At 35.2% G+C, this 25,319-nt stretch overlaps 1 protein-coding gene across 3 annotated transcripts in view; it reads right to left on the bottom strand.

Annotated features, from left to right (window-relative positions):
• PLXDC2 (plexin domain containing 2) overlaps positions 1 to 25,319 on the bottom strand; it is a 786,648-nt gene that overhangs the window by 17,129 nt on the left and 744,200 nt on the right. For all 3 annotated transcript variants that reach the window (XM_073229113.1, XM_073229114.1, XM_073229115.1), the window contains one exon: positions 16,083 to 16,243. In XM_073229113.1, coding sequence (XP_073085214.1) covers positions 16,083 to 16,243 — 161 coding nt within the window. The remainder of the gene's footprint in view (positions 1 to 16,082; positions 16,244 to 25,319) is intronic.

The following is a 25,319-nucleotide window of genomic DNA, read 5'->3' on the forward strand; positions in this document are numbered from 1 at the left end:
AACCATCTTTTACCCTCTTCAATCTGGTGTCTGCCTCATTCCTTGAAACTGCACTTGCTTAGGTTACAATGACCTAATTGTCAGGTGAGTACCTGTTTTTCAGATCCTGTGACTCCCAAGAGCATTTTACATGACTGCCGAGCCTTCATTCTTGAGCCTCACCTCTTTGTTGGATTTCTGTGATGGCATATTCTCATACATCTTATTTTACTTCTTTTTTTACCTCTTAAACTCCTTTCCTGGTTTATAAACAGTAAATGTTAACACATCCTAAGGGTTAGTCACGAATGCTCTCTAATCTGTTCCCCATAGGAATCTTCCTTACTCTCTTGGATTTCAATTTCTACTACTTTAAACTTCCATTATTTTCTCACCTGAATGATTTATGCCAATCCATTCCTTTCCTTTCTGGAGAGGTGTAGTTGTGATTTCAGCATCAGCTCAAACCAAACATGCTTAAAGCCTATCCCCTCATTTTCCTTCCTAAACTAACTCTGACTTCTGACATTTCCAATTCTGTCATTAGAAAATTTAATTTCCCAGTTGCTCATAGAATAGTGTTTTTCACTTTGGAGTTATCTTTGATTCTTTCTTTTTCATCCCACATATTCAATACAAAGAATCGGGACACCTTCCCCACCTTCACCACTAATTAGCTGTAGGAGTTTGGGAATTGATTAATTTCTTGGAATCTCAATTATCTGTAAAATAGGGATATAATAATGCCTACATTTAGGGGCCTCATTGGGAAGTATGAGAATCAAAGATAGTGATTGAAAGTATTTTCAGACACAAAGCTTTAGGCAAACAGAAATTACTAATTCTATCTTTTCCCTTCATGTGGTTCTCAAATTAGTCTGATTCTATTTGTTCTATCAGTCAGAAAAACTGAAAAACCATAACATTCATCTCTTCCAGGTGAATGCCATCTTCTCCCCTCCTTGCTTAGGCCCAGCACAGCAGTCCTTCAAGACCCTGCTCAAATATTACTTCCTTAATGAAATGCCCCTGATCAATATCCCTCTTCCCTAAGAATTTCATAGCATTTGTTTGTACCCTTTATTCAGCATTGATTACACTCCTGATGTTCCTTTTACAATTACTGAAATCAAATATGGCCATTTGACCTTTAAAGTTTTTATGTTCTGTATCTCCACATATATAATAAAATGGTAAATACACAGGGTGACCATATTATGACTTATTGTCCGAAGAAGACCACTTTTCAGAGTGAATGGGAGAAGTACTAACAATCATATTGGACAACAGACACAAACTGGGACAGTCCTGAGCAAACTTGGATGCATGTCTGTCCTAGTGATAACTCCTCTGGTATTAAGAGCATCTACCAGATTGCATTGCCCAGATAAAAGCTTTAGTTTTCACTGATTTTCCATGACACAAGCTGAAAATATTTCAGTCTTCTTTAGCATTATAAATCATAATCTATTGATGGTGCATTTGGCAATATCTCTTCATTTTTTTGAGCCACAGTGATTGGATTGTTTTCTACTGAAATACAGTAATTATTTGCTATTAGACAGGGAATTTACTCTGAGGAAAAGTAATTAGCAGCAAGTGTGAAAATAGGCCAGTTCCCTGTTGCATATTGGCTTGGTTAAAAGACGAAGTAAAGGTGCCCCGGTCATAAATGTTCTAATAAAAGTCTAGTGTGAGCTAGTGCTGCTCTGTACGACCATAAGACTGGCCATGCTCCTGAAGAGGTTGTTCTCGTAAAGTTACTTGTATCTGGAGCATCACTGCATTTCTAAGTGAAGTCAAAGAAAAGCTGGCAAGTTAAGCTCTAATTAGCAGTGACCTTAGGAATGGTGGATAGTGAGCTATTTTTTGCCCTAACGAGGCTGTGTGCTTTAACTCACATTAAACCGCAAGATTAGGAAACAAACCAATAGAATGACGCATGCATCAAATCAAAGAGTGGACACTACTCATCTGACAGTTTAGAGTAACTTATCAATCAAAGCAGGGCAAAAGCAGACTTTTTAAATATTTAATTGGTATTTCATGATGTGTGTTAAATTTTCATATGTTTAAATAAAATCAAAATCTCTGGAAAAAATTTTAAAGGCAGGTAGCAAATGTTTTACATATTTAAGGTACTATATTGCAAAAATGGATATATGTAATGGTGTATCTTTTTTAAATTTGAGAAACTTGGTCTAAATATTTTGGAATTTTGGGTGCATACTGTTTCAAGTCAAGTTAATTTGGAAACTGAAATAAAAACCCCTGAGAAGGGGAACAAAATAGCATTAGTATGGCAGGAAAATAAAAGATAAAGAATATCTGCCATAGAAGATCAATTACAGTGGTATTACAGATGCAATTATAATTATTATTTTCATATACTGTCATAACTGCTAGTATCAGGGTTTAATCATTTCTTACTTACGGCCTCCAGCGATGTTCATTACTGTCTTTTACAAAGATTACATAGTTTCCACAAAAGCTAGGCTCAGAGTCCAAGACATTTATGCTGTGATAAAGAAGTGTTGATGACCATTCTAACAATATTCTGTGAGCCTGGTTATAGTTCTGGCAGTAATTCTAATGTTTAAAACATTTTAAAAATGAAAAACAATTAAAAAGCAAGCTGGCTAAGATATATGAATCAGAACTTATAAAAATGGCTGTTTTTATTGCACAATCAATGGTATTCTATCCAGGGGGTTTGATACATGGTTTGGGAATGATTTAAAACACTTGCTCTTTTTCCTTCTTGTATTATTTGGATAACACCAATGTTTGCTTAAGAAGAGAGGGTAGTGAGGTGAAAGAAATGAACCCTCCCAATAAATACAAGATGGTAGTGAGACAGGGATGGTGGGTGTAGTCAGAGTAGGGTGAGGGCCTGGGGGGGGGGGGGGGGAAAGCAAGGCGGAATATTCACAGTCAGAGCAATGTAACAATAGGCTGAGAAGTCCCCATTGAAACTGTTAAGCATTATGCAAAGTCAAGGTCACACTAATTCTCTAGGGAAAGATACCTACCAATATAGACATCTTCAGTGAGATCAGTTAAAGGTCAAAAGGGCCGGGAGCAACTTGGCCTGGAATGTTTGAGTGTTCTGCAAGGGTATCAGCATAACCCGTGACCCTGCTGTCAGCCCTAGCAATCAGACTATGACCCAGCCACCTTGAGGACAGGGCAGGTGATGCAAGTCCACACCCCTAAGTCTTTTTTTGATGTTCTCAAAAAATCCTCAATTGCCTATAAAACCCCTAGATAACGCACCATCACGGGCTCTCCTGTCCCCTCCTGGCATCAGCAAGGAGCTCTATTCTCTTACTTTATTTTTAAATGAAAGCCTGTACCTTGCTCTCCTACCTTGACTGTTTGTGAAGCTCATTCTTCGGCTCTGCAAACAAGAACCCGGGCATCAGTAGGGATGGGAAATGAATAGTCCAATAAATCTTGGTATTTATATAATTTTTGGCTGCAACTAATGACTATTTTTAAAAAATAGAGTATTTAACATGATGCAGAGGAAGAGTGCTTGGGAGTCAGCAAATGTGGATTCAGTTCCTGGTTGGGTTACACAGAAGGGTTGAGGAACTGGTCAAGTCAGTAAGTTAGGAAGTTAAAAGCTAGAATTTATACAAGGCTGCCCTATTTGCTCAGCACTCTCTACTGTGCTCACTGGGTCCTGTTCCATTACTGGCAAATACTGGGGGGCTTAGGCAAATCACTTCCTGTGCTATTAGTGGACAAACTCTGTTTTGTCTACTTAGTGTGAGCCTGAAACTTCCAGTCAGCCTTCACATCTGATAAATATGTGCCAATAATTTTTATAAAGGATAATAGTTTTAATCAACCTTACACACATTTATAACATACTGTGAGAACTTGGCTAAAATATTGCAATAAGATTTGCATTAGAAATTTCTGAATGTGTCAAACCTTCTAATATCAATGTTGTAGTATGAGTTGTTTATAGTTTTAAGCATATACATGTGTTTTCAGGAAAATGGAGTTTATTTTCTCTTCAAGTGAAACTAAAAACACACACAGTCATAAACCACAGCATGTGAATTTTCCTCGGGTTTCCTGCTGCCTTGGACTTTCTATCATTTCACGATTCTGTTTACTGAGGTTCCACCTGGATTATTTTAGATGAGACTATTTATTCAGCAAATATTTACTAAGCATATTGTGCTTGTCCTTGGCGATAAAACAATGAATGAGGCAGATAGGCTACCCCAGAGCCCTTTGTTGTTATTAAAATTCACCAAGAAGTAAAATAAAATAATACTCACAATAAGGAACATCTTTTTTATTTTGTTTTAAAGTCAGTCCCTTGAAAGCACCGATCACTCAGTCATGCGTACTAACCAGAGTTAACAGAAAAGAATTTTAAATCTCATCTTCTTTGGTTACTCTTCTGTCCCACAGAAACACCACAAATCACTTCATTTTAAAAACAGATATATACTAAATTTTCCAATTACCCTAAATATATTCTAACTAGATTTTACAGCTGATAAATAAAACTTCAAATCCAAAAATATAATCGTTTCATTTTTTAAAATGTATTTTACTTTTCTTTTCTGTACTCTTGTCCTTTTTTTATAGACAGTATCCTTCTTGTATAATGTTCTGTCATTGTTTTTTTATTTTTCCCTAGCATTTTCATTTCTATTACATTTGGATTTGTTGCTGTTAGTATGTTTATAAACTCGGCTTTCCAGATGACCTTGGCAGGTCAGTTCTGAGAATTTCTAGCCCTTGAGAAATTCTGTCCTAGGCCCCAGTGCTCACCTCCCGCTGCGTCTGGCAGGCGCGTTCCCGCCTCTGCCTCTGTTCGCAGCTGCTGCATTTCCCAGCCAGTGCCTAGTGGCTAGTTTGTGGCTTTCCTGGCAGGCAAGGCCTGCTGGACACGTGTTGGTACCTTTTGCTTTCTCCCACACAGATACTGACCACTTTCTGGTCTGTGGATATGGGTGATTTGTTATTATCTGCTGAATTTGAGGGTTCGTATTTATATTTTGGACATTGTTGTCAGCTAGTTTTGCTTAAATGTTGCCCATATGCTTTTGATTTTGATATGCAGTTGCTCTGTCTGTTTTTACCTAGATATTTTGGAAGATAAAAAGTTCATGCTGCTACCACCATTACCAACTTCCTAGAAACTTCCATTAATACTACTCCCTTTGACTATTTAAAGGACTGTTTTTGAATTTACTTTTATTACTATAAAATCTTTCACCTAATGATTTGAATTATAATATTACTAAGAAAGCTTTAGCATTATACCTGCTTTTCATTTAAAAAAACAGGCACTTGTTTTGCAAGCTGAGATAAATGAATAATGTATGTATGTGAATATATATATATATATATAGTAGGCTCATAAAGGCAGCATGGCAAGGCAGATATTTAACTGTCTCTTTATCACTTGAAGGTCAATAAGAGATAAGGATATATTTTGTTCAGTGGAGATTCATGGAGGAGAGCTGACTAGGTAGCTACAGCTCTCCCAGCAGCTCCTGGGGGATTGATCAGGACTGGGGATTCACACTTTGTTCTATGACAGGAGAACAAATTTTGTTTGGGAGTGTGTTTGGAGTATGACTCAAAGTTATTGTTGATTGGCACATGGGAGTTTCAACTTAAGTCTGTGTTTTCTATAGTTAAGAGAAAGGATGGGAAGAGAAAAATCACATTGTCTATCAGCAGTAAATACTATGACTGCAGATTTAAATAAAACAGAAGTGGGAAAAACATCAACATAAATTGCAGATTTTTTTTTTAATGCAGCTATTGAAAAATTCCCTGAAACTGTTTTGGCAGAATGTGAGATAGAAGGACACAGAGTAGCAGAAGTGATTTTGAGTGACCAGAGTTTACAGGTTATGCAAAAGATCTCAGAATAGTTTTAGGAGAAAGGAAGAAAAAGACGGAGATAAAAGAAAAACAGAAGTGTTTATTTCCCACCTATTTAAATAAAGCATACATGTCTGTCAACTTCTTTTTGTAAAATTTAAGAAATTGTTTGCAAAGAGGACTGTGGGAGAAAGCAGAGAATAGCGCTTTGCATCTCTGGCTCTATGTTACTTTCTTCTGTCTCAAGTGACTCCTTATTGGGAAAGATTTGTTTAAGGCACTTTTGTTGTTACTTTCCTGATAAATTCATGTGTTTTTATGCAGGCTTTTTAATTGAAGACAAACCTATGCCTTGCTTGCCCTGCAGTAACATGAACATGAAATCTAAGGCATTACCCAATGCCACCAACTTCCTTAAAAGGTGAGAAGTTGATGGGTGTCCCTGCCAATTATTACCTCATAAATAATTATATTCTCTGAATAGAACTGTAGTTGTCCTTGTGGAAGTATGTGCTCTACTTTTTCACTTTGGGTTACTCAAAAAATAATATGTTTTTAAAAACTGTAAGCCTGCAGTCCTACCTTCTAGTTTACTTTGCTATTTTTTTATATCTTTCTCATACAGATGAACCTTATATTCATTCTAGCTCAACCACCTCCATGATGCTTAAAAACCCTCCATTAAGTCCTCCACAAGGGGCCTTCTCGAATATTTAAATAAATGTGAGGTGAAGAGCCTCTGAGGACCACTGTACCTCTGATTATCAGAAAGTCTTTATACTGAGTCTGAATTTGTATCTTCACAGCTTCTTCCCCACAATCTTCTGATCCGTTCTTCAGGCCTTGAGAACAAGGAGGACACCGAGTCCATTAATGTGGTGGGAGCTACTGTGCTCCCACTTGCACACGTTCAATGCTAGAGCCCCTTTCTTTCATCTCATCTTCATGAGTTACAGTCCTTAAAGTTCTTGTTTCAACGCTCCCCTCTGAACACACTTCAGGTTGACCATGTCCCTCCACAGACAAGGGATGCAGAATAAGCCCTACCACTTTGAGTTTAGATGCCATCCTGCTCTTCATGAAATGTATGATACACTTTTAAATTACAGCCATATACTGTAAGTGATAAATTTTGAGATTATTTTTCACTAAAATTCAGTGTTCTTTATCCATCCTCACAATACTTCAAATATTCTCCATATTAAACTTGCTTATACTCAAGATTCAAGTCCATTTACAAGCTACTGAATCACAGATATTTCAGGGTCAACAGCAAGGAGAATTTGGAGAACAAGAAAAAGATGATATATGACTTAAATTCATATATAGAACAAAAAAATGTGATATTTAATTAAGAGAAGATTAGCCCTCACTAGAAACCTAGTACTTTATGTTGCACTGAAATTTTGAATAATTGTCACAAATTTACTTTCTCTTTATAGAAGAAAATGTTTTCTCCTCCTAACAAAATAAGTATCATTTCTCCTTTAAGGTCTGTGCCAAGGATAACTCTTGACACAGAGTCAGTGTTCATAAATAATTTTTTTGAATAAATGATGGATTTTTCACTAAAATATAAATATTGTAATGATCTGAAAGTAGGAAAGGTAAAAATAGAACAATTCTGACTCTATATTCCCTTATTATGTGATGTAAGAAAAGTTGTTTTAATTTTGAACTGAAAATTATTTTTTAAACTAAGGAAGTTGTTTTAGTTATCTCCTCAAGAAGATAAAGCAAAATAATCTTAATCCATTTGCAAATCAAAACTACCTTTGGCTAATCACTTCTAATAGAATTATAAAGAGCATAACTACTACTATTTAAAATAAATTTCTTTATATTTGTATCCCTTAGAGTCTGAATTTTTTTAATATCTTAAACTCAGATTTGTAATTTTAATTTTCTTATAATCACAAACCATTCTGGTATTATTTATAAAACCAAAGCATGTCATAATAATCAACTTACTTTGTTCTGTTCTTTTGTATTTCTGCCAGAAAAAAAATCACATTATGTGGAACTGGTGGGAAAAAATAATCTTACAATTGAATAAATTCATTATTATTGTGAGGCAATAATTATTGCTACAACTCAAGTTTCTATTTTTTTTTTCTCCAGTTAGGAAGACTTAAGTATTTGTTTTAACAAAGAACAGTTACCAAAGTCACAAGGAAGAAAGGATTGGAACATTTATCAGGTACTTAAAATAACATTCAAGTTTACAGATGTCCACATGAATTGCAGCTCTGTAAGTTTTTATATATGTATTCATTTAATTCTTCCATCTGTTAAGAGCTTCCCTGTGGAGACTTTATACATATAAATATGTATACATATCTATAATTTATTTCATGGTTTTTGTGCCATTAAAAATAACAAGTTAGGGAATGTTAATTAAGGAGGAATTAGAGCAGAGAACTCATTGAAGTATAAAATACTGTATTTAGTGTTTTTAATAATTCTTCCTGATTAAGGGAAGAAAATGTTTTATTAAATTAGAAACACTATTTTAGTTTTAGGAGTTTAAATTAAAATTTGTGAGTTTTCCAGAAGAGTAAATTTAAGATTGACATCTATAAAAGAAATCTTATTTTGGTGAGATGTATATAAGGGAATCTCCAGGCATTTGAACTGATGTCTCAAAAACATGCAGTGATGGACATGAATAAAATTCCAGCATCTTAGAACAGAAAGTGGGAGAAGAAACCACAGACATATAAACAGTGTCTTTTTTTAAAAGCAAACCAGTTTCACCATTTTCCCTTATATTTTGCTGTTTCTGGAAAGTTGCCATCTAATGGAACAGCTTCTTGAAAGAGAGTGTCAAACCAACTCAGGTTTTGCCTAATCTTTGCTTCCTCACAGTTCATCAAAAGTGAATGCCATCTTTTGCCTCCTTTAAGAAATAAACATAAGAAGTATTTTGTTTCAACAAATCATTTTTTTCCTTGAGTTTTTTCTAAGATTCCAATAGACTAAGGAATAACTTATGGACAAAACTCAATTATAAAAAACATGTGACTGCAAGATAAAACAAAAACAAGATTTGTGGGTCTGTGAAACAGTTGTCTGTTTACTGCATCAGCTGGTCAACAGATTGTGTGTTCCTGACTCCCAAGTGCTATTCATCTAGCAGCTGCAAAGCAAGATGCCAAACTTTCAGTAAACACTTTTTTCTCTCCAGCAGCAGCCTTTGAATCCTCGCTGGGCTCCCCTCCTTTGGCTCCTTTCCAGGCGGCACTACTGACAGCCAGAAGTTGAGGGCCACAGCTGCCTCTTTCTTTAATCGCCTTCTCCACTGGCCCTTGTTATTCACAAATATTCCTTGGAATGAGGAATCCCTTGGGTGGCAAATTGCTGAAAAGACTGTTTTTACACTAACACTGTTGTAGCACAGACTACAGGCCAGGATGTGGTGTCCTGAGTTCAAGTCTTGACTCTGAAACTAGATTTTATATGATCAAAACAAATGGTCTCACCTTCTTAGGTTTCTTTTTTTACCTTGGACTTGATTCCAACAAAGGTATAGAAAAGATACTGCTCACTTATGCTCCAGGAACTGAAGGCTCTATTGGCTTAGATTTATCTGGATTTTATGGTATCCAAACCATGCAACTGGAGTGCATGTCAAGAATACACAAAATCACAGAAGTAAGAATCACCTTTTGGGAGGTTAACTTTGGCTGAAGGTTGGGCAGAATAATTTTTTTATACCAAACAAATGTGTCTATATTATAGAGCATAATGCAAAATTCACATGTTTTTAGGATACGCATAAAACCCCAAGGGCATGTATTGGAGATAGATGCTTGGGGAATTCACGTTTTATTCCAGAAAAGTTACAGAATACCTGGGTTGCATGCATGCTGAGGTTTCTATTTTGACATCCTATGATTTTGATGATAGAAAATACTGGGCACTTCCACTAAAGGCATATATTTTGGTTCCATGGAAATAATAAGAATTTTAAAGTATGATAATGAGTAATACCTGGTATTTAAACATTTATGTCCAGGTTTTATTGTGAAAACCATCACACAGCTACTAATTTAAATCAGTATGCACAATTTAAGAATGGTGAGACTGTGTTACCCTTCAGTAAATGTAACTGTTTTAGAGAGCAGGCTTTCTTTCTTTAATTTATCATTTTTACAAATATATATCTAAAGTTCTATGAAATGTCTTAAATGATAAAATCATCATTATCATTATTATCATCACCATCATCATCCCACTTATTACCAAATTGCAAGTTCAGGCACAAAGATTATCACAAAGCCTTAAATCCTTCGTTATTTGACTAATAATATCTTGCTCCAAAAAAGGTATCATTTTCTTCAAGCATTATATGAAAACTACCTCTTTTGAAAAACTAAACATTCAACTTGAAATCCATTCCTAGCTTAAAATATGTTTATCATCTGTCTCCAACACTCTAGGATGTAAGCTCCATGAGGGCAAGGATTGCCTCTTGTCCATTTTGCTTAACTCTGTGTTTTGGGTACCTGGCAGATGATAGGAGCTCAATGAATTTGAATAAGTGAATGAATAAATGGCCAACTTATCAGATAGCTTTGTCAGTTATCTCCCTCCTCAAGCTTCTAATCTCCCTCTCTCCCTTGTACTGAAAATCACTTGGTTTTCTACTTTCAAAAAATATGAAGTGAATAAAACTTTCTAATCCCCTCTTCTCACAAGGTTTTCTCTATAAACAAGCATTGTCCAATAGAAATACAGTGTGAGAACATACATGATTTGACAACTATTTAATAGCCACATTAAAAAGTAAAAATAAGTAAAAATTAAGCAGAGGTGCACAAGGGTTCCTTTTTCTCCACACTCTTACCAATACTTGTTATTTCTTATCTTTTGAATATTAGCCATTCTAAGAGGTGTGAAGTGATATCTCATATGGTTTTGATTTGTATTTTCTTCGTGATTAGTGATGTGGAGCATCTTTTCATGTGCCTGTTGGCCATGTCTATGTCTTCTTTGGAAAAATGTCTATTCAGGTCCTCTGCCCATTTTCTATTTTTTAAATCAGATTGTTTATTTGCTATTGAGTTCCATGAATTCTTTATATGTTTTGGGCATCAATCTCTTACTGGATATGTTATTTGCACACATTTTCTCCCCTTTAAGTAGGTTGGCTTGTCATTTTGTTGATGGTGTCCTTTGCTGTGTAGAAGCTGTTTGGTTTGATGTAGTCCTGCCTGTTTATTTTTCCTTTTGTTGCCTTTGCTTTAGGGGTCAGATCCAAAAACCATGTCAAGCCCAATGCGAAGGAGCTTACTACTTATGTTTTCTTCTAGAGTTTCATGGTTTTGGGTCTTACATCCAAGTCTTTAATCCATTTGGTTAATTTTTGTGTATGGTGAATGATACCAGTCTGGTTTCACTCTTTTGCATATGGTGGTTTTCCCAACACCATTTATTGAAGAGACTGTGCTTTCCTTATTGTACATATTCTTGCCTCCTTCACTGTAAATTAACTGACCATAGATGTGTGGGTTTATTTCTGGGTTCCACTATCTGTGTATCTGTTTTTATTTCAAAACATACTGTTTTGATTACTACAGTTTTATAATATAGTTTAAAATCAGGAAGCATGATCCCTCATGCTTTTGTTCTTCTTTCTCAGATTGCTTTGACTCATTGGAATCTTTTGTGGTTCCATATAAATTTTAGTATTGTTTGTTCTATTTCTGTGAAAAATTCCATTGGAATTGGTACTGCATAGGGATTTAATTGAATTTGTAGATTGCTTTGGGTAATATGGATATTTTAACAATATTAATTCTGCCAATCCGTGAGCACAGAATATCTTCCAATTTATTTGTATCTTCTTTAGTTTCTTCCATCAATGTCTTATAATTGTCAGCATACAGGTCTTTTACTACATTGGTTAAATTTATTTATATATTTTATTATTTTTCATGCGGTTGTAAATGGGATTGCTTTCTTAATTTTCCCTTTCTGATAGCTCATTGTTAGTGCATAGAAATGCAACAGATCTTTGCAGATTGATTTTGTACCATGAAACTTCAATGAATTTATTAGTTTTATCAGTTTTTTTGTGGAATCTTTAGGATTCTCTGTATTTATAATTATGTCTGCAAATAATGACAGTTTAACTTTTTCCAATTTGGATTCATTTATTTATTGCCTAATTACTCTGGGTAGGACTTCCAATACTAGGTTGAATAAAAATAGGCAATAGCAACAATAGCCACATAAATTGCTGTACATCTTTGGGCAATGATTTTGGCAATATTTGCTAAGCACCTTTATACTGTTCACTTCTTTCTGTTTCTATTTTTGGGACTTTGTTCTAAAGACATAATCTCTATCCTTAGATATACATCTTCTTATATTTCTATATACATGAAGAAAACCCCTTTGCACGCAGAGAGGAGGCAAGGACTAGTGGTTAAGGACGGTCTCTGGAAAGCCTAGGCTCAAATTCTGACTCCACTACTGGCTAAATGTATGATGTTGGGCAAGTTATTTCGATTCTGTGTCTCAGCTTCTTCACTCTGACACAGAGATAATCTTAGTACTTCATAGGATCTTTGTGAGGATTAAATGAGGTAGTAAGCATAAGTCACTTCCATTGCTGATTTTAATTGGTTTGCTATTTCCATTATTACATTCATAATGGGGCTAGTTATAATAGCAAAAAATGGGAAGAGTCCTAGTGCTCTATAATATGAGATTGGTTTATGAACTCTGATTTACCCATTCAAGGGCAAAGTTGTTAAATTTCATCACAGTATACACAGTGTCTAGCACAGGAACTAATCCTGTAAGTGCTTAACGCAATCTGGATTTCATTGTGAAATTCACAAGGTTCACATGCGGTCATGTCTTATAGGTAAGGGCATATCACAGTTTAATTAGTATGTGGTACATTTTATATTCAGTGAAATCTGTGGTGGGCTGAATAAGGACCGCCCAAAGATGGCCATGTCCTAATCATCAAAACTTGTCAATGACACTTTCTATGGCAAAACATACTTAGTAGATGTGACTAAATTAAGGACCTTGAGATGGGGAAATTGCTCTGGATTATCCATGTGGGCCCAATGCAATCAGAAGAGGCCCTACAAGAAGGAGGTAGGGGGGTCAGAGTTAATAGTAGAAGATGTGATAAAAGAAGCAGCGGTTGAAAGGATGAGAAGAGGCCAGGAGCCAAGAAATGGATGCAGCTTCTAGAAGCTAAAAATGGCAAGAAAATAATTCTGCCCTGAACCCTCCAGAAGGAACTAGCTCTGCTGACATCCTGACTTTAGTGCAGTGAAATTAATTGAACTTCTGATCCTCAGAGCTCTAAGATGGTAAGTGTGTGTTATTTTAAGCTACAAGGTTCATGGTAATTTGTTAGAGCAGCAATAGGAAACTAATATATAGTCAAATTGGGTGAGATAGGTTCTTTTTACTTCTAGGCAATGTTGAGCCCTCAGTGTTCTTTGAATACCACTTAACCCTATACCATTCAATACAAAGCTATTGAATGAATACTGAATGGGATAGTACACAGCCATCAAAATGATGTTCACAAAGAGTTCATAGTAAAATAGAAAAATAGTATCTGAAAAAGTCAATTTGCATTTCATTGAAATAACAGTTGTAACAAATTGGCAAATATCAAATTATGCATAAAAGAATTCCAGGAGAAAATAAAATAGTAAAAGGGATTGTTTCTATATATTGGGACTATAAATGATTTTATTATTTCTTCTTTACATTTCTGCAAATTTCTTACAGTGAATAGATACTGCTTTCATAGTGGAAAAACCTCCAATTTCACTTAAAAAGTAGACAGCAGTATAATATGAAACATAAAGAGCAATTTACAAGATATTGGTAAACTCAACCTCTTTATGCACCAGTCACTCTAACTTAATTAGTAATTCAACGCTTTCAAATGCATAGGTCTCACATGTCACTCATTACAGTCAACATGGATCTGTGTTTTGATTTTGCAAACATGGCTCAGCTTGAAGATGATTATCATCTTCAAGAATGATCTGTCAACCAGCCACTGTGAGCTGCATGAGGACAGCAGGGCATCAGAGGGGTAGTGATTTAAGTGGACACTGGCAATGAACTCACTGGGAAGGAAAAAGGCAAAGAGAAGAAAAACTGCGGAAGCTACAGAGTAACTCTGCTTCACTTCACTTGAGTGTGGAAACATGAGAGAGTTCTTCCTGGAACTCCCCTCCTTGCCCTTGGAGAAGTCATTCCACTACTCTGAGCCGTAGTCTCTTCTCGTGTGTTATGAGGGTACAGAACTAAATTATCTCTAAGATAATTGCCCCGAAAAAAATCACTTTCACTATCCTCAAGTCTTTGTATTCTTAAAGGGATTACTGTGAACTATGTCTAATGCAATTTGCCAGTAGTGCCATCACCATCAGACATTTCACAGTATCTTCTTTTCCACAATGTCAGAAATTAACTGCATGGTGTATTAAAAGGATTAAACATGCGAGGGGTTGCAGCAGCAGCCTGATGTCTGTTAGTCCCTGAAGCCTTACAGCTTGTCACTTTTCAACTCTTTGAGGAATGCATTCATGACCCCAGGAAAATTTTCTACTTTTTTTCCATGAAAATCAAGCTCATTAACAAAACTTAAAAACAGTTTTCCAACTAATACAGTGCTTGATAATTTCTCAGTTATTGTAATTTTAAACCAAGGGTACCATTTCTGAAATGTGTCACATGAAGTTTAGTGAAAGTTTAAAATATACTAGGATATTTTTTTCCATAAAATGTTGATAGAATACTTATTTGAAATAAATCTATTAAATCCAAGCCTTAAAGAACTTACAAGTCTGTAGGGCAGAATAATCATGTACATATTTAACTCTAATGCAAAACAGAAGGGTAAATGCCAGAGAAAAACACAGATGTATTACTAGAGATAGAATTTCAGAGGATAATTATGTGCAGCTGTCCAGGTAGACAGAGATGGTGCAGGGAAGCTTATGGGGTACATGGCATCGAAGGCTGTTTAGATCCTGAATTCAAGAATTGTGGTGGACAGAGAGGGCTTTCTTGGTGAAGAAAACAGAATGAGCAGTGTCTTGGTGGCATGGAAACTTTGCAGTGTGCATGGAGAAGAGCAAAGAGTGAGATCTGTCATTGCTCCAGGTTAAGGAGCCATGGGATACAAAACTGAAACAAAAGAGAAGACCCAGGTGGCCACAGCCTTGAGTGGCAGCCCAAAGAGACTGCACTTTATTGTCCAGGCAGTGGAGAGCTATATAGGACTTCTGAGCAATTGGTTAGTTGATTTGAAGTCACCTCTCCTTATTATAGAGAACAAAAATAATTTTGTACTTTAAAAGTCATTATAATTTCCCTCTCAACAAGTGAATAAAATTTTAAGCAATCTGTGCATTACCCAATGAAATGGAAAAATTTAAACTTTACAAGTTTGAAACTCTGAGGGGGAAGATTTCCTTCACTGCTCAGGTGGCTTGGTCACCCAACTTTATCCTGGGGCCTCCAAGTCTCCCAGTGCACACCTCTGGACATCAGAGCCTGATTCTGGCCCTTTAGACACACCCCTGGTCCTCCTCCCTGAGTGTTCTTAGGGACTGGCACTAAATCCACGTTCTGTACCTGAAAACACAGCACCAATTTAGCACAGTGCTCTCTGTGTGTGTGCACACATTTATATATAAATGTATAAATACACACACATTGCACAAAATGGTGATGGCACAGACTGTTACCTTATTGTTACAGCTGTTATTTTGTAGTGAAAGCTTTATTTTCCTAAATGCTTTAAGAGCTTTTTTAGGGCAGGCCCACCATGGTGTATCCTGAATCCAGCCAATACTCAATTAGCATTTGCTGATCAATTGATGTTAGCTAAGTCCTTCGGCCTCCAGTATATGTTGCATTTCTTTCTAGGATCAGGAGAATAGCTGGTTAACACACTTGATATAATAGGACTAAAAAGTATGGTTTCTATCTTCATTTAGATCTGTGAAAGGCAAGATAGCTTATTTCTTTCAAAGCTCCTAAAGTAATGTAACTGAACCTGTCATATGAAAGCAGTCTATCAGTGCGTGTGTGCCTGTGCTTGTGCGCATGCATGTGTGAAATTAGTGCCCAACTGCAAAATGGAGAAATCATATGCTAAATATTAAATACAGGTGGTTTGGTAAATGCATAGGGTTCATCAACTAACATGGTTTTTATGTGTTATACTTAATACTTACCTCAATAAAGAAGATACTGGCTGCTGATGTTGGATGGTGGTACATATAGACTGTCACGAGAATGGCTGCTACTATAATGAGGACCAGGATGAGAATTCCAACAATGAGCCCAGCATGAAGGGTTCCCCCTTTCTTCTCGGCTGCACTGTCATCTGTAGAAGCTGAAAGAAGAGCACAGCTGTGAGGATACGCATCTGCACACTCAAGGTTGCCCTTTCATTAGCAAGGGTATTTATATTTTTAATAAAGTACCACTGGATATTTTTTACCTTCTTACAACTTTTTATTTCCATAATACCAATTTTAGAAGTTAGGTATTCTTTATTTTGGGAAGTGAAAAGTCTTTATTGATGATTAAAAAGTTATAACTGCATTTTAATTTATAGTTCAATAAACACAATAGTCTTTGTTCTAAAGATACAGTGGAAAATCTAAAACTCTAACTATGTAATAAATTTAATGTTGATTTTTCTCATTAAACCACTGGCACTGTGACCTATGGAAAAAACTGATTACTCTCTGAAAGTTTTTCTCTCATTTTCTTCTGAAAAATCTTAACTGAAGAGTAGCTGACATCTTTTGGTGGGTACACAGGCATTTTTCAGGAAGTCTGTGCATGAGTTAAAAGGATAATTTTCAAAATCTGCTTTAAACTGAAATACCCTTTGAAAGTGTAACAGATGGATGTTAAATGACCCTCAGCTAGTTTTATCACTATGTAAAGGGAACACACAGCATATGAAAATATTCTACTATGCCACAAACCAATACCATTTTCTCCAACTTTGAGACACTTTCCACTATAATATCTACCTTCAGGGAGATAGGAAACAGAGGAATTAAATTTCGAATGTACTAATTATCTAACTCAAAGTCAATCAACCAAATAAAACTAATCTCTAAAATCTTCTCTTGTTCTAAAATTCTGTAATATTTGATGATTATTGAGGTATTCAGAGGAGATCTTCTGAAATTATGTGCAGCAGGTAACTGCATCCTAGTACATAATATGATTGGTATTTTTGAATCATTACAAAGTTCTTTAAGACTCACAGAAGTTCTAGAACACTGATTCCTAATCCTTTTATTACCAATTGAGTCTTTGTTATTTTTACCCTTTACCTCTGGTTTAAACATTTGTCTATTAAACCTTATTTAAGAAGCCCTGATTTATTTCTTTTACTTTAAGTTTTTGTTAATAAAAAACAACATGACTCCTTATCAGAATGTGTAGTCAATATAAAATAACAGAATTCCAGAAAAAGAAAAGAAACATGGCCTCCCAATTTTGCTACCCATCCTTTGAGTTTTTGTCGCTATTGGTTTTTTATTCTTTGCTTGAGATCTGCTGTTGGTTTCAGTACTCTCTCCAAATCTAATAAAACTCAGTATCCTAAAGCTTTCCCTTACATAACAAAAATTCACTAGTGAAAGAATATAAAATTTAAAAAGTAATTCATTATATAAAGTAATTCATTTATAGAGAGGATTCTGGGAAGATAGCAGAGAAGAGAGTATCAGAAAACTCTTTCCACATAGACAATAAATACACTAGCAGAATCTGTCTGACAACTCTTTTGGAACTCTGGACTCTCTTGAAGGTTCACAACATCCAGGGGGAAGGCTTATGCTGTAAATTGTGATTTCCAGTCAATTTCAGCTCTTAGTGTAGTAGTGCCCACCCATCCTTCACCCCTCAGCTATGGGTCAGGCAGCTGTACATCTGTTCCTGAAGCAGCCTGCAGGAGTTTGGGAGGCAAAAAGGACTCCGTCCTCCAAATATCATCAATCTGTGTTCTGATCACTGATTGATGCTTTTCATCAGAGATATGCAGACCAAGGAACAGCCATTGGTTTTGCACCTTTTCCCACTGTTGCAACTCCTTCCCCATCTGGCTGAAGTGAATTCCCAAATTTGCTGAGAAATGAGCATAAACATGCAAAAGGCTTATGGAATTCCAGTAAGATGAGCTCAAGGGACCCACACTGAGACACATTATAATCAAACTTTTGAAAAATAAAGTAAAAGAGAGAATGTAATCTCTGTGTTGACAACAAATTAAATAGCTATGGAATACAAACAAAAGAAATGAGAAAGGAATTTAAACACTGTACTACAAAAAAAATCAGCTAAATATAAAGAAAACTATTTTTTGTGCAATGCTGGAAACGAGGGGCAATAAAGATATAAGGCGTATAGAAAACAAATAGCAAAATGCCAGAAGTAACTCCCTCCTTATCAGTAATTAATTTAAATCTAAATGGATTAAATTCTGTAATCAAAAGATACAGATGGGCAGAAGGAATAAAAACACACGGTCTAACTATATGCTGTCCATTAGACACTCTTTTTAAATTCAAAGACACAAACAGATGGAAAGTGAAAGTATGGAAATGATATTTCATGAGAAGAGTAACTAAAAGAAGAGGTGGCTATATTAACATCAGACTAAATTGTGAATCAAAAAAGTTTATGAGACAAAGAAGGATATTATATGTTAATAGAAGATTCAATACAGCAAGAAGACATAAAAAGTATAAACATTTATGCAGTTAATGACAAACCATGAAAATATTTGAAGCAAAGATTCACAGAATTGAAGGGATAAAAAGTTCTACAATAATAGTCAGGAATTTCAATATTCCACTCTCAGTATTTCATGGAACAACCAGACAGAAGATTAAGAAAAGAAATAGAGGACTTACCAATAAATCAACCAGAGCTAACAGACACATACCCAAAAAACACATTCTTTCAAGTGTACATGGGACATTTTCTAGGATGGACCACACGTTTAGGCCAAAATTTATATCTCAATAAGTTTAAAAAGATAGATATTATATTAAAATGTCTTCTCCATCCACAATGGGATGGAGTCAAACAGAAGTAAAACTGGAAATTCACGAATTTGTGGAAATTAAATGACACACTATTAAAGTTTGAATCCAATCTATGGATCAAAGATGAAATCTCAGGGGAAATTAGAAATACTTAGAGATGAATGGAATGCAGCAAAAGCAAGGTTAAGGATGGGGATTTATAGCTGTAAATGCCTACAGTAAAAAGCAAGAAAGATCTAAAAAATCATGATCAGATTTTTACCTTGAAACCTCACTCACTCCCTTTATTTAGGCATAAATGCTTGCTTTCAGTTATTACTTATTTATATTTCCAATAATGGTTTATTTATTCTCATTTTTAAAACCTTCCTTTACAGTGCTGGTATAGAGGTTAACATACCACATCACATCTAATGAAATCTGTACAGAGGCTATTTTGTGATTAATAGATAAATAATTTATAACATTTTTGGATGATGATTTTACTAAGATAAAAAATCCTCATGGATTCTCAAAATATTACTAACGAGAAGACAAAACAAATATTTAGGAGTCCAATACTGTGCTATGACTTTATGATGTGTTATAATTAGAGCAAACCATTTAAAGAGAAATATAGCAAGTTCAGTTCCAAAATTTTACAGAGGCATCCTTGTGCCCTAAGCCAATGCTATTTCCAGCTGCTTTGGAGTAATCATCTGAAAGGAGTGGCCAAAATTGCACACATATTTCTGGAGAACATGTTTTTCTGTTTTCATTTATTTAGACCAGTTTTCTGCATCTCTATGCAATGTTTCCTCTACTAACAGGTATTAATGATAGCATATTTAAGCTTGTTGAATCCAGAGGTGAAGTGATTTTGCTATTGATATACTCTGATTTTAAATTCTTTCAATATTTGGTTTAATATCACTGCCTAATTAAATGGTACAAGGTTTGCCTACTTACGGGTACCTGCAAACAGGTTCAGGAGATTCTGTCTGTTAAAAATGATAAGCACCTCAAACATAAAACTTAAATTTAAAAAGTGTAAGCAAATGCTAGTAATTTCCATAATTGAAATTTGGTTCATTCACCTCAAGGGCAGATTGCTCAAATAAATTGATTTCAATCCTTCAGAAAAGACAATCACCAAAGATGTCAACATTGAAATAGTCACTCATTCCTGTGGCTTGACTGATTGTGTGTGGAGATTGGCATATAGAAGTGGGTCATAGAAAATTCCTAACCTGTTTCAGCTACAAACTTCTTAAGATCATCAGAGTCTATTACGAGCTGGGGGAATATTTGAAAATATCTGGAGGAATTAAGTTTGAAGGCTCAAACTCTTACTCTGTTCTTAGAAATAGTTCATGCTTATTCACTCATGTCCAAAAGTGAGCAAAAGGTAAACAACTATCCTTCTAACACACACAGGACAATTCTAATCTGTACCTTTATTAGCTTTACATTGTGTATTTAAATAAGAGTTAATGATAAAGGATAATAAGACACCATGAAACAGATCCTCGAGCCAAAAAAGATAGTGCACAGATATATATTTATTTTTTTGCAATTTTTAAATTAAGGTATCATTGATATACACTCTTATGAAGGTTTCACAAGAAAAACAATGTGGTTGTTACATTCACCCTTACTATCGAGTACCCCCAGATAACCCATTGCAGTCACTGTCCATCAGTGTAGTAGGATGCCACAGAGTTCCTATTTGTTTTCTCTGAGCTACACTGTCTTCCCTGTGACCCCACACACACCATGTGCACCAATCGTGATACCCCACAACCCCCTTCTCACTCCCTCCCCACCTGCCTTCCCCCACCTCTCCCCTTTGGTAACCACTATTCCCTTCTTGGAGTCTGTAAGTCTGCTGGTATTTTGTCCCTTCAGTTTTGCTTAATTATTATATTCCACAAAGGAGGGAAATTATTTGGTATTTGTCTTTCTTGGCCTGACTTATTTCACTGAGCATAATATCCACCAGCTCCATCCATGTTGTTGCAAATGGTAGGATTTGTTTCTTTCTTATGGCTGAATAGTATTCCATTGTGTATATGTACCTCCTCTTTATCCATTCATCTACTGATGGACACTTAGGTTGCTTCCATATCTTGGCTATTGTAAATAGTGCTGTGATACAAACATAGGGGTGCATATGACTTTTTGAATCTGAGAAGTTGCATTCTTTGGGTAAATTCCTAGGAGTGGAATTTCTAGGTCAAATGGTATTTCTATTTTTAGTTTTTTGAGGAACCTCCATATTGCTTTCCACAATGGTTGAATTATTTTACATTCCCACCAGCAGTGTAGGAGGGTTCCCCTTACTCTGCATTCTCACCAGCATTTGTTGTTCCTAATCTTTTTGATGTTGGTCATCCTAACTGGTGTAAGGTGATATCTCATTGTGGTTTTAATTTGCATTTCCCTGATAATAAGCAATGTGGAGCATCTTTTCATGTGCCTGTTAGCCATCTGAATTTCTTCTTTGGAGAAGTCTCTGTTCATATCTTCTACCCATTTTTTAATAGGGTTATTTGCTTTTTGGTTGTTGAAGCATGTGAGTTCTTTACATATTTTGGATGTTAACCCCTAGTTGGATATGTCATTTACAAATATATTCTCCCATACTGTAGGATGCCTTTTTGTTCTGTTGATGGTATCCTTTGCTGTACAGAAGCTTTTGAGTTTGATATAGTCTGACTTGTTCATTTTTTATTTTTTTCCCCTTGCCCGAGGAGATGAGTTCAGGAAAAAGTTGCTTATGTTTATATTCAAGAGATTTTTGCCTATGTTTTCTTCTAAGAGTTTTATGGTTTCATGACTTACATTCACATCTTTGATCCACTTAGAGTTTACTTTTAAGTGTATGGGGTTAGACAGTAATACAGTTTCATTCTCTTGCATGTAGCTGTCCAGTTTTGCCAACACCAGTTGTTGAAGAGGCTGTCAGTTCCCCATTGTATATCCATGGTTCCTTTACTGTATATTAATTGACCATGTATGGTTGGGTTTATATCAGGGCTCTCTAGTGTGTTCCATTGGTTTATTGGTCTGTTCTTGTGCCAGTACCAGATTGTCTTGATTACTGGGGCACTGTAGTAGAGCTTGAAGTTGGGGAGCATAATCCCCCCCCCACTTTATTCTTCCTTCTGAGGATTGCTTTGGCTATTCAGGGTCTTTTATGGTTCTATATGAATTTTAGAACTATTTGCTCTGGTTTGTTAAAGAATGCTGTTGGTATTTTGATAGGCACTGCATTGAATCTGTAAATTGCTTTAGGCAGGATGGCCATTTTGACAATATTAACTCTTCCTATCCATGAGCACAGGATGAATTTCCATTTATTAGTGTCCTCTTTAATTTCTCTCATGAGTGTCTTGTAGTTTTCAGAGTATAGGTCTTTCACCTCCTTGGTTAGGTTTATTCCTAGGTATTTCATTCTGGCTTACACAATTGTGAATGGAATTGTTTTCCTGATTTCTCTTTCTGCTAGCTCATCATTAGTGTATAGGAATGCAACAGATTCCTGTGTATTAATTTTGTATCCTGCAACCTTGCTAAATTCAGATATTTGATCTAGTAGTTTTGGAGTGGATTCTTTAGGGTTTTTTTAATGTACAGTATCATGTCATCTGCAAACAGGGACAGTTTAACTTCTTGTTTACCAATCCGGATGCCTTTTATTTCTTTGTGTTGTCTGATTGCCATGGCTAAGACCTCCAGAACTATGGTTGTATAAAAGTGGGGAGAGTGGGCATCATTTTCTTGTTCCTAATCTTTAAGGAAAAGCTTTCAGCTTCTCGCTGTTAAGTGTAATGTTGGCTGTGGGTTTGTCATATATGGCCTTTATTATGTTGAGGTACTTGCCCTTTATACCCATTTTGTTGAGAGTTTTTATCATGAATGGATGTTGAATTTTGTCAAATGCTTTTTTAGATCATGGTTTTTGTCCTTTTTGTTAATGTGGTGGATGATGTTGATGGATTTTCGAATGTTGTACTGTCCTTGCATCCCTGGAATAAATCCTATTTGATCATGATGGATGATCTTTTTGATTGATTTTTGAATTTGGTTTGCTAATATTTTGTTGAGTATTTTTGCATCTATGTTCATCAGGGACATTGGTCTGTAATTTTCTTTTTTTGTGGTGTCTTTGCCTGGTTTTGGAATTAGAGTGATGCTGGCCTCATAGAATGAATTTGGAAGTATTCCCTCCTCTTCTACTTTTTTGGAAACTTTAGGGAGGATGGGTATTAAGTCTTCACTAAATGTTTGAAAGAATTCAGCAGTGAAACCATCTGGTCCAGGGTTTTTGTTCTTAGGTAGGTTTTTGATTACCAATTCATTTTCATTGCTGGTAATTGGTCTATTCAGGTTTTCTGTTTCTTCCTGGGTCAGCTTAGGAAGGTTGTATTTTTCTGGAAAGTTGTCCATTTCTTCTAGGTTATCAACATACAGATATATTTTAAAAGCCTACCAAATAAATGCCTTTTTAGTACTCTGTTGAAGGCATGTTTTAAAACACATATGAAACAAGAAAATAAATAGTATCAAAGATAAATATACTCTCACTTGGTCCACTGAGTGACCTATGAGTTCCCAGCTTTTTAGGACTTTATAACATGTATATCAATATTTAGACCCAGAGAGAACAGTGAGAACTGTGAAATCTTTCAAAGCCATCTGCCATTTTGGGGTAAGTTTTAGTTACCTTGATTGTAAAGCCAACACATTTTTTAAAGTGTTAAGTACATATTAGAAAGTATTCATGACTTCATGTACATGTGTTTAATTTCTTGTATTCCAAAAAAAGTTTATGACTTATTGATAAGAGAATAAAGATAAAGAAAAAAGAAAGTAGAAAAATGAAGAGAGCAGGGAAGAAGTAAGGAAATTTGACATGTTTCTTTGAGGTGTAGCACTTGATTTTAAGCCTGTCTCCTTGCTCTTTCTGTGACTATTTATTTTTTCATGATTTACATGCATTAAAGATTGATACTCTGTATTTAGAAGTATAATTATTCAGTATGTTAAAGAGATTTTAATACATTGCTAAAATGATCTGTACCCACTATTAAATCTTGTAAGTCCAGGAATAAAGTAAAACTAAAATAGAAATATTCCTTGTCTGAAATTTTATTCACAGTAGATCTAACACTCCTTTTGGCTTTAAAATGAAACACTACAGCCCATAAGTTCCACAACATATTAATGTCCTTTGGGGGACCAAGAGTTTCATGGGTTGGACAAAGTCCTGCACACATTTGTGCAAAATTCATAAATCTTACACAGATGATGTCAAATGTTCTTTTTTAAATCTTCAGAATGGAGTTAAACTATGAGTGCTTGAAATTTTAGTGTGTTCCACTTTTGGATTAATTATCTAATTAATTATTAATTATCTTAATAATTCTATGTGGAATATTATCTAATCCATTTATAACCTAAATTGTGTAACACAGAAAATCAAGTGATAAAATTTTTACTAAACTGACTTTAGTTTGGATGTTTCCTGGGTAACTGATGTCATTTTGGAGCTCTTATATTTTTCCTGTTCCTTTAATTTGCTACACCCATGATCATGATCTTGACTTCATTCAGATTTTCTCTTGTTGTTTTATGTATTTTCTTATTTTTCATAATTCCCTTAGTTCTTGCATTTTCTTAATTGTGTATTTCTTTTTTATTTTGTGTATTTCTTAATTGTGTATTTCTTTTTTATTATGCTTACCAATCTGTCAATATGGTTCAGGTATTAGGGTACATTAAAATAATTGTACAAGCTACACATAATTCACAACATGCATCACTGTGACAAGACATTCATAATCCACATTATGAATGTATCTGTAGGAGGGATTTGGGTAAGTACTGTGAAAAGATATTAAAATGAGTGCATAAAACCCAGCTAACTGCATTATGTATGGTGAGAGAACAATATCTGGCAGGGACAGCTGGCCCAGCTTTTCTTTTGCAGCTTGTGCTATCACACTGAGCTGTAAAATTTCATTCAGGGAAACATATAAAACATTCTGGGCAGAAACAGCTTAGGGTATGTAATCCTTTTTTTTTAACAATAAAAATCTATTACCCTTTATCTTAGAAAAATGAAGCTAAATAAAATTTCCATGAAATCATATAAAAAATGCTTGATTCCATCAAAATGAGGTATTTGAGATAGTGATCAACACCCATTCACTGCCTGTCTCACTATCATTGGTGTTTTTGTCTATGCATGTGTGAGTATCTAAAAGTGGGCTTACAGTACCTATAGCTACTATAAGACCAAAAATATATCTTTGGAGTAATGCATTACTGTTTTTGGTTTCTGATGTGTATATACTACTTTTAAAAAATAACCTACCTATGACTCTAATATTTTCAATAAACCAAGATATT

The sequence above is a fragment of the Manis javanica genome, chromosome 2, assembly GCF_040802235.1.
Source record: "Manis javanica isolate MJ-LG chromosome 2, MJ_LKY, whole genome shotgun sequence".
NCBI lineage: Eukaryota > Metazoa > Chordata > Mammalia > Pholidota > Manidae > Manis > Manis javanica.